Below are 15,364 nucleotides of genomic sequence, written 5' to 3'. Positions count from 1 at the left end.
AGCAAAAGAGACACTGTGAGTAGCTACAGGACCACTCTTAAGTCATGAGGATCTACCGCCTAGGTCTACTTGAATGAATAATTCTGGCTATATCCACAATTTTTTTTTTAATGTAGAAATGCTGACACCATTACAGAGTTTAGAACTTTCATACAACACAATCTACGTGGAAATCTTTAATCAGAAAAAAGAATAAATACTTGGTTTAAATGCTCATAAAAGCATCATTTGGTTATTTTCTATTCATTGATGTTTTTTTATTTTATTTATCTAAAAACCAAAGTTAGCATTTTCTATAAGAATTGTCACCAAGTTAAACAAGAATTACAGATAAAGTATTAAAAGAGTCTATTGAACCTAGACACTCCAGAATGGTTGTAACACTACTGAACAATGGAAGAGGAAACACAAAATAGTAGTTAGGTTTTTGGAAAACAGCATGGCTAATGTGTCCTTTGCATCTACATACCCAATAGTTGGGTGTCTGTCAACTCTGAGGAACTGTAAATATCAAGTATTTTTTAAAGGTGATTATATACTTTCTCTTTCTCTCTCTCTCTCTCTCTCTCACACACACACACACACACACAAATACACACCATGTACACTTATCTTAAATACAGTGTTCAGTTGACCACTAAAATCCTTGCCGAAAACAGTACAAACGATATTGTTTTAAAATATGTATGTAAAGTATACAGAAAAAAAGAACTCCAAATACTACAAAAGTTTGCTGATTGCTCTCTATGTGTTTTCCTTTACTACTTCACAACTCAGTATTCAGTTAAGTGTTTTAATTTTATGTTAAAATTGAAACAAATACTTGTAAAACAAAGTCATACATAATATTAACTGCTAATGACTAAAATCTGACTTATTTAAATTATACTTAGTTTAGTAATTGTGCTAAACCTGGGTTACTATTAATAGAGTGATATGACCGTTTGTCCATGATTTTGAACAATAACAATATAAAACTTAATTTTAAAATTATGTTGGCCAATTGTTTCCTAAAAGTGTGTGTAGTCATCTTGCTGGAAAGTTCTGTCTTAAAACCCATGAAATGTTAAATTCCTATCATCTATGTAAGTTATTCTAGAAGATACATAACTGGACTTTTAAAATTATTAATTATTTATTACAATTTATTCACTTTGTATCCCAGCTATGGCCCTCTTCCTCACTGCTTCCCAGTCCCACCCTCCATTCTTCTTCACCTCCTATGCCCCCCCTAGTCCATTGATAGGGGAGGTCCTCCTCTCCTTCTATCTGACCCTAGCATATCAGGTCTCACCAGGACTGGCTGGAGATAGGAACTCCAAAAGGAGACCTTAGAGCCAAAAAAAAAAAAAAAAAAAAAAAAAAAAAAAAAAACCCTAGTCCCTAGGAGTCCTGCAGAAACTGATACCCTAACTAAGAACCATGCATGGAGAGGACCTAAAACCCCTGCTCAGACGTAGCCCATAGACTCAGTCTCCAAGTGAATACCCTAATAAGGGGAGCAGGGGCTGTCTCTGGCCTGAATTCAGTGGCAGTTTCTCTGATCACTTCTCCCTGGGGGGGGGGGGGGGGGGGCGCCCTGACAAGCCACAGAAGAAGACAATAACTGGATTTTTTTTTAAAGTGTGCTGAAATCTTTACAGACTATAAGATATTAAATTTAGAGGTAGTGTAATTCTCCTAGAATGTCTGGTAACCTTTAGAAGGCACATATCTGTCAGTGTAACATTCAAGACACTTACCTGCCATCATGTTTCTATAGCAAAAAGATTTGTTACCTAATGTCTTTTGAACTTTCTTTCTTTTCACCCTAACTTTAATCTTCTGATTCCTCATAAAAAATGGGAAGGTAAGTATTATTCTGATGACAATGTGAGAACTTCTGTGATTGATCTGCTTTATTCTCTCAATATGAAATTTCAAGGAATAAAAAGAATAAGACCTAAAATTGAAAAATCACCAAGAGAATTACTGAAAGTGGAATAAAATGGGAAGATTTCCTACCTTCCAGATTGAGTATTTTCTCTTATGCTCTGCCTGTACTTTGATGTTAAAAACTGGTGCTCATTTATAGTTCAACTTTACATTCTTCTGGGGTTAACAATCAAAAGTATCCTTTGCTTAAATGTTTATGTAATTTATTTTCTTCTTTCAAGTTAAATAGGTGAGTGACTAAATGAGAAAGCACATTATAGATAGAGGAAATATTTTCCATTTCAGGAATCTACAATATTTCAAAAATCTAAGGATTCTCAAGTTTAGTTGATAAAATTCAAGATCAGTATTTTGAATCCTAAAACTAAACTAAACGTAACTTTCAGAGTTCAGGTTTGAATATAAGTTGCCTTGGTCTTTGGTTACCACTTCTACATATATTTGTAACAGTGGCTCAGTCTCAGTTTAGCTGAATAAATAAATCCTATAATAAATTTTTGTTAACAAAATATTGTGATTCTGGTTTTACATCTCTGTCTTAAACTGTGCATTCTTATATGCTATATTGTACATCTTCCCTTCAACAAGGCGTTTCAACATCTACTTTATAACTTTAAAATTATATTTTAACTCAGTGATGTCACAGAAATGATGCTCAAAGGAGTCATTATGTATGCTGTAAAAATTTTAATATTTCATCAGAATTTTTTGTGTTGAAATTCAATGTAATTTCCATCAGGTTAAAAAATGTAACCTTATTTTCATAATGAAATGTTATGATTGTTGATGACACATTCAGATCATTTTTACTAGACTAGTGGGCAGAAAATCTTTTCGAAGTGAAATCACACATACTTTTTGACTCTCCCATTGCTATCTTACTTTCTTAGTGCATTTCTGTAAGAGGAACTTCCTGATAGATCACGTGTAAAACAGTCACACCCAACCCTTCCCTTCTTGTGGAGTTGCTCTTGGCTCATGAGCTTTCACTTTGAGCATCAATGTTTCTCAAAGGTGACAAAGACTTATCTTTGCATTTTTGCTTTTTCCTTTTCAGGTGTAGATGTTAACTTTAAATATGAATGTCAGATTTGTCTAGTGAACTCATTTTCCATATTTTTCTAATTGACCTTTCTTTCTCTGCAGGTTGTTTCTAATGACACACTGAATAAAATGGATGGAAGTAATCAGTCTTTGGTATCAGAATTTTTGCTTTTGGGACTTGCCCACTCACAGAATCTTCAAGTCTTACTCTTCATAATATTTCTGATGCTTTATCTGATTATTTTATCTGGAAATATTACTGTCATGTTCTTAATCATCACTGACCAGAATCTCCATTCCCCCATGTACTTCTTTTTGGCCAACCTGTCCTTTGTTGATATGTGGCTTTCTTCCATAACCACTCCTAAGATGATCACAGACTTTCTCAAAGAACCAAAGATCATTTCCTTTGCAGGATGCATGTGCCAGGTCTTCTTTGATCATTGTGTGGGTGCAGTAGAGATGGTGTTGTTGGTGGTTATGGCTTATGACCGCTATGTGGCCATCTGCAAACCACTCCACTACTTCACCATCATGAACCTGAAGAGATGCACTGGGTTGGTGTTGACTTCCTGGACAATTGCCTTTATTCATGCCATGAGTCAGCTTTTGGCAGTTGTGCAGCTGCCTCTCTGTGGCCACATGGAAATTGACAGTTTCTTCTGTGACATACCATTAATAATCAAGCTGGCCTGCATGGATTACCATGATTTGGATATTTACATGAATGCTGACTGTGGAGCTGTGGTTGTAACCTGCTTTATTCTGTTGCTTATTTCCTATACCTATATCCTTATCACTGTTCGCCAAAGCTCTAAATCTGGTGCATCTAAGGCCCTGTCCACATGCACTGCCCACATCACAGTGGTGATGATCTTTTTTGTGCCCTGCATCTTTATCTATGTGTGGCCCCTCAATATCACATGGTTGGACAAATTTCTGGCTGTATTTTATACTGTTTTTGCACCTCTCCTTAATCCAGCCATTTATACACTGAGAAATAAAGAGATGAAAAATGCTGTAAAGAAATTTAAAAACTATTTCAGGAATCACAAGGAAAATACTTAATGCCAAGAAAATTCAGTGTAAATAGTTCAAATTGATGATTCAATGAAATTAGTACAGGTTAATAATTTGGGGATTAAGTTTGTATGTATGTTTAGTTACATGATTCTGATATGTAATAAGCTTAATAAAATTCTGGAGACTAAATATTTTAATCTTAGAGAACACTAAATCATTTCTGAAAATTTTTTAAAGCTGACACTTCCTCCTGAGAAAATTGCTGAATTAATTATTATATCTTCAATAACATTAAAGAATATAGATTTATTTGTCAGATCATATGTAGCATTTTTGTAAAATTTAGTTAAATATTCCTCTAACAACATCAAAACTAAATTCTCTTTTAAAAAGACATTATTATTTTTACCTCATTTCAAATTCCCCCAAAAATACTAAAGGGGGAACAGACAAGTTGCAGAAGAAAAAAAAAAAGCTATATGCTACACACAAAGACTATTTTTAATGTAGACTTTATCTTAATGGCAATAAAATAGTTGTTTAAACAAACCTAATACTGATTTTCTTATTTATCTAGGTTTCAAGAATTAAAATGTATTTTAAATTATTGTTTATCATTTTATCAAAATCATGAATTATAATCTTTCCTTTTGTTTTCTTACTGCTTTTATAAAAAATATTTACAGATTTATTGCACACTCATTTTCCGGATGGATAGACATTTTTAGAAATGACATTTCTGAAGCTGTCCAGCACATCTATAAAAACATCCACAAAAGTAGGGTGAAAGCAATGCATCACCAGGTGATTTGGATTCTGTTGAAATTTGGGTACTTATGATCACAACTACAGTGTCAGTGATTGGAAGCGTAAAGTCTCAGCTTGACCTAAGGTGATGCCAGAGACCTAGCTTATGGGGATCCCTGACATATTCGGTCCTCCAAAGAGTCCTCAATGGCAGGCAAGCTCAGCCCAGAGGAGGGATTACAGACAGATATAATCTTCCTAAGACAGTGGTCATGAGGTTCCTTGCTAAGTCTTCATAATGAAGCAATTGATGAAGTTAATTACATATATCAACCATGCTACAAACTGAGAGCAGTCAGTTGTTTCATCTAATACAAACATTTATCTGTGAATAGTAATTTAAATATGTTCTTTGATAATTAAAATATTTCTAAAATTATCATATTCTAAATACTATGCATCTTAATATGATACAATGCATCTCTTATTTCTCAGTGTATGGATTAAAATACAATGATAACAATAACTAAAAGACAAAATAGTATATTTAGCTTTTATTCTCTTATGTAGGGAAGTACAGCAATATGGCAAAGTAGATAAAATATGTTTTGATTGTAAGCTGTCTATTCAAGACTATGATGTAAGATGTGTTACTGAGAGGTTCAAAAACTGAGAGTTAATTCCTGGGACTGGGGCAAAATCACAGTCGTTTCAGAGCAGAGACCCAGTAGTAGTGCCCAGCCCAGATTATCCTTAGGGTGTGACTAGGGTCACTCAGCCCCTAAGAAAGCCCATGGAATATGTTAAATCCCCCTCCCCCTTGCTACAGCCTAACCTGCAAGTAACAAGGGGGGTGTCAGGTGTCCCCCAGGAAGCCAGACCTGACCATTTGCAGTTTTGGTGCCTAAAAACAAACTAATCATTTTAAAGGTCAGCTCCCCTAGAGACCCTTTCACCCAATCCTGTAACTGTAACGCCAAGACCTGCACTTCCCTGCTTGTGTTTTATCCCTGGGTCCAACTTTTTGGACAGGCCACCGGATGTTTCCAAGACCCCAATGTCTGAGTCAAGATTCCTTTGGCAACCCCTTTCCATTCATCCACAAACAGGTGAAAGGGCTGAGTGTTATCTGGCAACCCCAAGGCTGGTGCTGACAATAGGGCCTGCTTCAAATGGTCAAAAGTCTGTTGCTGTTCTGAAGTCCAATTAAAATTTTTAGCCTCTTTTGTGACTTTATAAAGGGGCTTAGCTATTTCTGCAAAGCCTGGGATCCAGAGTCTGCAGAATCCCGCTGACCCTAGGAACTCTCATACCTAGTGGTGACTGTTTGGGACTGGAATGTTGAGAATAGTCTCTTTTCTGGTTCTGGAGAGCCAGCATTGTCCTCCTTTCAGGATGTAGCCAAGGTAGATTACTTCAGTTCTGCAGAGTTGTGACTTTTTGGCTGAGGCTCAGTACCCTAGGTCTCCCAGGATTTGTAGAAGCTTCCGGGTACATTCCAGGCAGCTTGCCTGATCCTTGGCTGCCACCAAGAGGTCATCTACATACTGGATAAGGGTAACATCTGGGTTGTTAACCCGGTACTCAGCCAAGTCCTCATGCAGGGCCTTGTTGAAGATGGTGGGTGAATTCTTAAATCCTTGAGGTAGGCGTGTCCAAGTCAACTGTCTGTTGATGACCCCCTTGTCTGCGTGTTATTGCAGCAACGGCACTACTGGTCAAGGATGCCTATAAGCTGACATTGGGCTAGAATCTGATGGTGACCACTCCCCATGCCATAGAAGGGGTACTCAAATAGCCACCCGATCAATGGCTGAGCAAAACTCGAATGACTCACTACCAGACCTTATTGATTAATCCTGACCGAGTTATTATCTAGCCCCCTGCCTCCTTAAATCCAGTGACCCTCCTACCAGATCCAGAATTGGAGCGGCTACTGCATCACTGTGGAGAGATCTTGACTCAGGTACAGAGTACCTGACCTGACCTGAAGGATGCCCCGCTGGGAAATGCTGAGCACACTTGTTTCACAGACGGGAGCAGCTTCATCCATGAGGTTCAAAGGAGAGCAGGTGTGGCGGTGACCACGGAGACTGAGGTAATTTGGGCTCAATCCCTCCCCCCTGGGACTTCTGCTCAAAAGGCTGAATTAATCACTTTAATTCAAGTTCTTACATTGGGCAAAGGACTAGCTGTCAATATTTAAACAGACAGTAGGTATGCATTTGCCACTGCCCACATGCATGGAGCCATATACCAAGAAAGAGGGCTCTTGACAGCTGAAGGAAAAACTATTAAAAATAAAGAAGAAATTTTACAACTCCTTGAAGCCCTATGGCTTCCTAAAAAGCTGGCTATTATTCATTGCCCTGGACACCAAAAAGGAACCACCAAAGTAGCCAGAGGGAATGATTGGGCTGAAACGGCAGTTAAGGATATTGCCTTGCAAGAAGCAGAAGCCACCATCCTAGAAATGATGTTGCCAGAGCCACCTAACCCAAATTTGCCGGAGAAACCCCAATACACTGAAGAAGAAATAAAATGGGCACAAAACCAACCCATGAGTCAATATTTAAGTGGTTGGTGGCACTCAGCTGACGGTAAGTTAATCTTACCCAACTCCTTAGCTAGAGTCATTCTCAGAAAAATCCATAGTCACTTACATGGGATCCAAGAGAATGGCAGGTGCTGTGAGACAATCCAAAGTAACTTTTAAAGACATGTGTAAGACCATTGACGATATTGTTGCTAATTGTAAAGCCTGCCAGCTGACCAATGCCACAAACAGACCAAAACACCCAGGATCAAGCCTTAGAGGTAAGAGACCTGGAGCTTACTGGGAGGTTGATTTTACAAAGATCAAGCCTGGAAGATATGGGTACAAATATCTACTAGTGTTCGTGGATATCTTTTCTGGATGGACTGAGGCCTTCCCAACCAAGGACGAGACCACTCACATAGTAGCAAAAAAATTATTGGAAGACATTCTACCCAGGTATGGATTCCCCCATCTGATAGTGACAGATAATGGGCTGGTTTTTGTGTCAAAGGTAAGTCAGAGTGTAGCAAAATGTATTGGAACAGATTGGAAGTTACATTGTGCTTACAGATCCCAAAGTTCAGGCCAGGTAGACAGAATGAATAGGTCATTAAAAGAGACCTTAACTAAATTGACCTTGGAGACTGGCAGTGACTGGATGAGGCTTTTTCCCTTTGCCCTGTATAGAGTTAGAAATTCTCCCTATTGATTGGGACTAACTCCTTTTGAGATTATGGATGGAATACCAGCCCCCATTGTACCTAATCTTAAGCCTGATGCCATCACTGAGATAGATGAGGAAGACTTGATCTTCCATATAAGAGCTACCCAATGGGCTCATAAACATGTTTGGCCTAAACTGCATGCGCTCTATGAGGCAGGCCCGGTCCCAGAATCCCACAAGTTCTGGCCTGGAGACTGGGTCTACGTGAAGTGGTTTCAACAAAGCACATTGGAGCCCAGGTGGAAGGGACCATACATCGTCCTGCTGACTACCCCAACTGCCATCAGAGTTGAAGAATTGCAGCTTGGATTCACTACTCATATGCTAGACTGGCCAACCCCTTCTCAACCCAAGAAGACTACCTGACTCCTACTGCCCAAGAACAGAAAGCATACTGCAACCCAGACAACCCCCTACGTGTCAAGCTATCCAAAGCGTCGTCATCATCTTAGGTCTGCTAACAGTATGTACTATTGCCTGGAACCCACATGACCCTGTAAACAATACCTGGGTCCTGTGGGATGAATATGGAAATGTCTTAGCCACAGCATCTCAGGCAGCTCCTCCCAAGAGATGGTTTTCTGAACTGAGTTTCATTCAGTCTGAGTTTCACTTGCCATGCCTACAGGATCCCATGCAAGGTGCTTTGCTGGGGAAGTAACGGTACACTTTTATATGTTCCCTCCCCCGCTGATTCTCCATGGCAGCGGAAAAATTGTGGAACATCAGCCGATTTATATTGTGCAAAATGGGCTTCCGAGGAATATTCTACTAGTTGGAATGCAATTTCAGATGGACTTATCCAGTTCACTAAGGACCCCAAATATGATAACTGCTCATATGCAATTAATAGTGATTTACCTTGATGCCCTATAACCTAACCCTGTAATCAGCTATTGCTTTCCTTCACCAAAGAGGGAAAGAATTATCCCAATTGGCTGCAGGGAAAAAACTTTGGGTTGCCACAATGGAAGACAGGAATGCATGGAGGAATAATACACTCCAGGTTACTCCTTTCTGAATTTGCACCAAGGACTATTGGCCCTAACCCCTTAAGTCTGATTACTACCAAGGCTCCCCAGAAAACAAGGACCCCCAAACCTCCAGTTGCTCCTGCCCCCAAAATTAACCAAATTATGAGGCCTTCCCAGGAACTCCAGTCTGACCCTCTCTGGGAATTAATGCTTAACACTTATGTAGCCCTGAATGGGACTCGACCAGACCTCATTAAGTCCTATTGGTTATGTTATGACTCATGACCCCCTTTTTATGAGGCTGTGGCTACAAAACCTGCACTCCCGATGCAGGGACTCCGTACTGCTCCCTCCCCAAAGAGACTCACAAAAGCAGCTATAGAAGAGGAGATCCACAGCCTCTGATCCCACCTGGCAGCTAAAAATGATATAAAAGGTCCCCCCCCAACACCAAGATAAATGACTAGGGCACATCTTGAAGATTCAAGAAATTTTCCTCCTAAAAGGGGGGGGAATGAAAGTTTTAAAACGTAAGCATTTATATTTAGTGTAGATTTTAGATACTATTGTTACCATCTGGCATGCAGAGAACATCCTCAGAATATGACCTGCATTCCCTAATGTGGAGCAGACTCTATCTCCAAATGAAAAAGAGTTGGTTAGCATCTGATAGACAAGCCATTGTTGCACCTGTATGCTCATCTTGTTTGTCAAGTTCTGTATTGTATCATGTAAATTCTAATGCTTAGTCAGACCCACAATTTCCTTTCTCTCCCAGTAGCCTGAATAACTTCTGGCACTATGAAAGCAAGCCAGAAGAATGGAAACCTAGGAAAAACCAATCTATGAGGATAGCAGAATAACATTAGAAATAATTTCATTGACATTTTGTTGTTGCTAGACATGTTTGGTTTTACCCTAGGGCTCTGAGCCATCCAGCTTCCAGTCTCTAGCCATTCAGGCAGGCAATGTGGGGTATGTTCTTCCTCTAGGGGCTTGAGCCTCAAGTTAGACCAATCATTTGTTGCCCACTCTTACAAGCTCTGAGCCACCAAGGCATCAGCATATCTTGCAGGCAGGACAGGATGTGGATTGAAGGTTTTGTACCTGGGTTGATGTTCCATTCCCATCAGCCTAGCCTGGTTACAGAAGATGGCTGGTTCAGGCTCTGTAGTCTCCATCACTAGGAGTCCTCCCTAGGATCACCTTCAGAGGTTCCAGAAAGTTTCCACTACAGTAGGTTTCTATATCACCCTCTAAATGCCCACCTGTCCCAGTCTCTCTCCATACTCTACCCGTCCATCCTACCCCTGATTCCTCCTTTTCCCCACAGTCCACCTACATCTATTCTACTTCTCCTTCCCAGTCAGATCCAAGCACCCCCCCTCCAACTGTTCTTATTGTTTAGCCTCTCTGTGTCTGTGAATCGTAGTATGGTTATCCTTTATTTAACAGCTAATATCAACTTATAAGTGAATACATGCGTACCATGTTTGTCTTTCTGGATCTCAGTTACTTCGCTCAGGATGATTTTTTTTTCCTAGTTCCATTCATTTGTCATCAAATTTCATTGTCAAATTATGTCATTTTTTTTTTCTAATGGAGGATTGTATAAGTATGCCACATTTTCTTCATTCATTATTATGTTGAGAAACATGTAGGGTGTTTCCAGTTTCTGGCTATTATGAATAAATCTGCAATGAACATAGTTGAGCAGGTGTTCTAGTGATAAGATGGAGTGTCTTTGGAGTATATGTTCAAAAATGGAATAGCTGGGTCCTGATGTAGATCAATTCCCAGTTTTCTTAGGAACCCCATATAGATTTTCATAGTGGCTATTTGCACTCACATCAGCAATGAAGAAGTGTTCCTTTTGATCCACGTCTTCAATACCATGAGCTGTCACTTATACTTTTTAGTCTTTGCTTATACTTATACTTTAGTCTTTCTGACAGGTATAAGATGAAATCTCCAAGTAGTTTGATTTTAATTTTCCTGATGGCTAAGACTGCTGACCATTTCTCTGTTTCTCAGCCATTTGAGAATCCTCTATTGAGAATTCTCTGTTTAGCTGTTTAACCCTTTTTTTCTGTTTTAGTTCTTTTGTTTGTTTGTTGTTTTGTTTTGGTTTTTATAAATTTTCATTTATTTATTTATTTATTTATTTATATTCAGTACAATTTATTCACTTTGCATCCCAGCTATAGCTCCCCTCCCCAGTCCCACCTTCCCACCCTTTTGTGCCCCTATGCCCCTCCCCTAGTCCACTGATATGGTTTTTGTCTGATCCTATCCTATCAGATCTCATCAGGAATGGCTGCATTGTCTTCCTCTGTGGCCTGGCAAGGATTCACCACCCAAGGGGATGTGATTAAAGAGATGGCCACTGAGTTCATGCCAGAGACAGCCCCTGCTACCCTTATTAGGGAACCCACTTGGAGACTGAGTCTATGGATTACAACTGAGCAGGGGTTTTAGGTCCTCTCCATGCATGGTTCTTAGTTAGGGTATCAGTTTCCTCTCCATGCATAGACTTTGATTGGGGTATCTGTCTCTACACGATCCCCTGGGCCCAGAATTTTTGGCTCAGGTCTCCTTGTGAAGCTCCTGATGCATCTGGGTCTTTCTTTCTCCCTCTTCTGCACTCTGCCCTAACTTTGGCTCTGAGTCTCAGCATCTGCATTGATACCCTGCTAGGGAGAGTCTTTCAGAGGCCCTCTTCTTTAATCCATTTTTTAATGGATTGTTTGGTTTGTTTATGTCTAGTTTCTTGCATTCTTTAGGTATTTTCGATATTAGCCTTGTGTCAGATGTGGAGTTGGTGACAATCTTTTCCCGATCTGTAGGCCAACAGAAAACAAACTATTTTGTTAACAAGAAAAGTCAGAAGATAAAATAAAAAAGAGAAAAAAAATATTTATGAACCTTATAACTGTGCTTTTGAATCGATATGAAAAAAAATTTACTCTTTAAAGAACTTAGATATATACAAATGCTTGTTTCTCCCTAGAGGAACAATCAACAAGACAGTTCAGTAATAGGATGTTGTGCCTGCACTATTTTTTCTTCCCGTGGAACTAAAGATCTTCTCAGCATCCATTAATAGATTGTTCTATGTCCTAAGTGTGAGTTCTGTCTCCCTCTTCTTTCATAAGAGTCTCTGCACTCTGCCCAAAGTTCGGCTATAAGTCTCAGCATCTGCTTCTATACCTGCTGGATAGAGTCTTACAGAGGCCCTCTGTGGCAAGCTCCTGTTCTGTTCCCTGTTTTCTTCTTCTTCTGATGTCCATCCCATTTGCCTTTCTGGATGAGGATTGATCATCTTACCCAAAGTCCTCCTTCTTGCTTACCTTCTTTAGGTGTACAAATTTTAGTATGTTTATCCTATATTATATGCCATAAGGGGGAGATAGAAAGACCTGGAGGGGTCAGGAGCTCCACAAGGAGAGCAACAAAATCAAAAATTCTGAGCCCAGGGGTCTTTTCTGAAACTGATACTCCAACCAAGGACCATACATACAGATATCCTAGAACCCCTACACAGATGTAGCCCATGGAATCTCAGTCTCCAAGTTTCCCTATTAAGGGGTACAGGAACTGTCTCTGACATTAACTCAGTGGCTGGCTCTTTGATCACTTCTCCCTGGGGGGGGGGGGAGCAGCCTTACCAGGCCACAGAGAAAGACAATGCAGCCAGTGCTGGTGAGACCTGATAGGCTAAGGTTAGATGGAAGGGGAGGAAGACTTCCCATATTAGTGTACTGGGCCAGGGGAATGGAAGGAGAAGAAGGAATGAGCGTGGAATTGGGAGGGGAGAAGGGAGGGCGCTACAGCTAGGATAGAAAGTGAATAAATTGCAATAAATTTAAAAAATAAAAATAAAAACGAATCAGCCTGATAACCTTCAAACAAACAACCAGGAAACAAACAAAAGAATGAGTTCTGAGAAGGCACCAAAACAATACCATCTCCTATCAGAGTGACTGTGTAGAAACAAAGAAAGGCTGCTGTGGAATCAAATGGTTTTGAAGGCTCACCCTCTATACATTTTTAAAGTTTAAATCGCCTAATAGCATGCCATACTGTTATGCCAGGTTCACAGGACCCTCAGAGACCACCAGGAGACGACTCGATGCAATTGCAAGAGAGCTTTATTACGAGAGCGATCAAACTCGGGACCCAAGTCTCACTGGCACAGCAGTAGAGAAGTGGGACCCCGAGCTCTGAGTGAACAGGATTTTTAAAGGAAAAGTCTGTGAGCCGGGGGTTTCCATGGCAGCAAGCAGGGGGCACAAGCCTTGGCGTTACAGAATTGGGTGAAGTTTAGCAGGGCGGAGTGACCTTTTCTGAGGCACATAATCACAATGGCTAAGGCATATAATCACAATGGCTATTTTTCTAAACCATATCTGAAACATTGGGGAGAATTTTCCCACCCGATTCTCAACCGATTCCCATTGATTATTGCCAGGGAATTTGTCTTTATTTTCTATAAAGCATTTATTCTGTTATATTTCCTGGAGGCTGTTGTTAGGAGAGTTAACTTTGTTTTCTGCCAGGTGTACATTCTGTGATATTTCCTGGTACCTGAATTCAGTTCCCAGTCAAGATCTTTATTTCAAAATGGAGTTATATTCAGGCTATCTTAAGCTCTTCAATACTTAATAGCATGGCACACAACAATGGTTCCCTGAGAGAGAAGGATATGTTTATAAATGTCCATGTAGATAACATTGTATTAACCTAATAGCAAATGTCAAGGCTGTAGAACCTCAAAAACAGGGAAAAACACAAAATTATTTGAATAAAAGATTCCCTGAATGATAAAAGCTTTCAAATAATTGTCCATGTGTATGGTATGGCTTTTTTTTAGTGCCTTCTGCTGCTTCAACACCAGGTACCCAGCTCCCACCTCTGTACCTGGATGGCCACGTATTTACAAGTCAGACCTGACTGGTTCCTCAAAGGTTATCTCAGCAGCAGAGTTACCAGCAGGCTGCCACTGCCCAGTAGATCTGGATACCCGGCCACACATCTCCGCATGCCCAATCGCAGCTTGCGCTGAGAGGTGGACTCCCCTTGTCCCAGTCCCCGGAGATCTTCGGCTCCCTTCAGCCTTTCAGGTTTCAGGAGTATAGGCACACCAACCTGTCACCACCCAGCACTTGATCCTCTCTGGGGGTCGGGGGACGGCCTTGAAATTCCACACTCTGTGTTTCCCAGCATACAGCCCTTGGAGATGCTGAAGCCACAGTCTGGCTCACCCTACAAGCCCATGAGTTGAAACAAGGCCCTGGTCTATGAGGGCCAGGCTCCACCAGGCTCCTAGTTGGGCACCTCCTAGATGCTGGATTCCCAGCTCCCACAGCTCATTAAGCAGCTGCCTCGGTATGACTCTGGGCAGCAGGCTCAGATCTGCCACAGTCCATTCAGCTGCCCCAGGACAGTCTCTTCTCTCTGTTGAAGGCCCCCTGGAGGATTCCTCCACCTGGCTCCCAACAGCCAGTCCTGAACACCAGCAGAGAGGAGAGTCTGCTCTGATGGAGCTGAAAGGCTTCCACTTTGTCGACAGTAAACAGAATGTTTCCACTGGAGGCTCCAGACTATCCCGAGGGCTTATAGGGAAAGTAAGAGGATGAAAAATAGAGTCCGTGTGCCGTGAAGCTGCAAAACGCTTCTTCAACCACCTCCCAGGTGGAGCAAACTGAAGCAATAAAGTCTCAGGCAGTCAAGGTGGACAGTAAAGCCTGAAGGGAAAAGAGTAAACCCTGATGATGCCTGGCATTTCTTGCCTCACCCTAACAGGGACAGCCACCACCTGGGACCTTGCCAGATCCATCATTCCACTGACCTATGACCTTCCTCGGATAGAACTCTCTTATACTCCTGAAAGTTCCGTCGTCAGTCATCCTGCATCGTGGATCTCTGGCATTGACCTGCATGCTTTGGCACAAAGGAGCAGGCTCCCTCCTCCCGCCTGTCCCTCTGCCCAGGGACTACGGCAGGAGTCTCCTGTGGAGTGCAGACCTGCCAGGCCAGTGGTTTGGCAGCAGGGTCATTTTAGCTTGAGGCCTTTTGTTTTAAAAAGCAGGTAGGGTTTTTGCAAAGGGGAAAAGAGAACAAAAGGAGAATGTCCGTATAGCTGAACTTTTATACTTTCCTTGCTGTCCTCTCTCTCTGCTCTGCTATACTCAGTTGTCTTTTTTAATTAAATTTTTATTTTTATAGTAATTACAGTTTACTCACTTTGTATCCCAGCTGTAGCCTCCTCCCTCCTCCCCTCCCAATCCCACTCTCCCTCCCTCTTCTCCTCCTATGCTCCTCTCCAAGTCCATGCAAAGGGAAGGTCCTCCTCCTCTTCCATCTGACCCTAGCTTA

At 41.0% G+C, this 15,364-nt stretch overlaps 1 protein-coding gene across 1 annotated transcript; it reads left to right on the top strand.

Moving 5' to 3' along the window:
* Positions 1 to 3,105: 3,105 nt before the first annotated feature.
* On the top strand, positions 3,106 to 4,047 carry LOC129674262 (olfactory receptor 4K14-like). The gene has a single exon (XM_055604143.1). It carries the CDS (start codon positions 3,109 to 3,111, stop codon positions 4,045 to 4,047), a length of 939 nt encoding a protein of 312 aa, XP_055460118.1. The 5' UTR covers positions 3,106 to 3,108.
* The last annotated feature ends 11,317 nt before the right edge of the window (positions 4,048 to 15,364 follow it).

This window comes from Psammomys obesus, unplaced genomic scaffold (genome assembly GCF_907164565.1).
Source record: "Psammomys obesus unplaced genomic scaffold, mPsaObe1.curated_primary_1811, whole genome shotgun sequence".
Lineage (NCBI taxonomy): Eukaryota > Metazoa > Chordata > Mammalia > Rodentia > Muridae > Psammomys > Psammomys obesus.
Note: the sequence above shows the minus strand (reverse complement) of the source record. Positions and strands in the feature narration are given on the sequence as shown.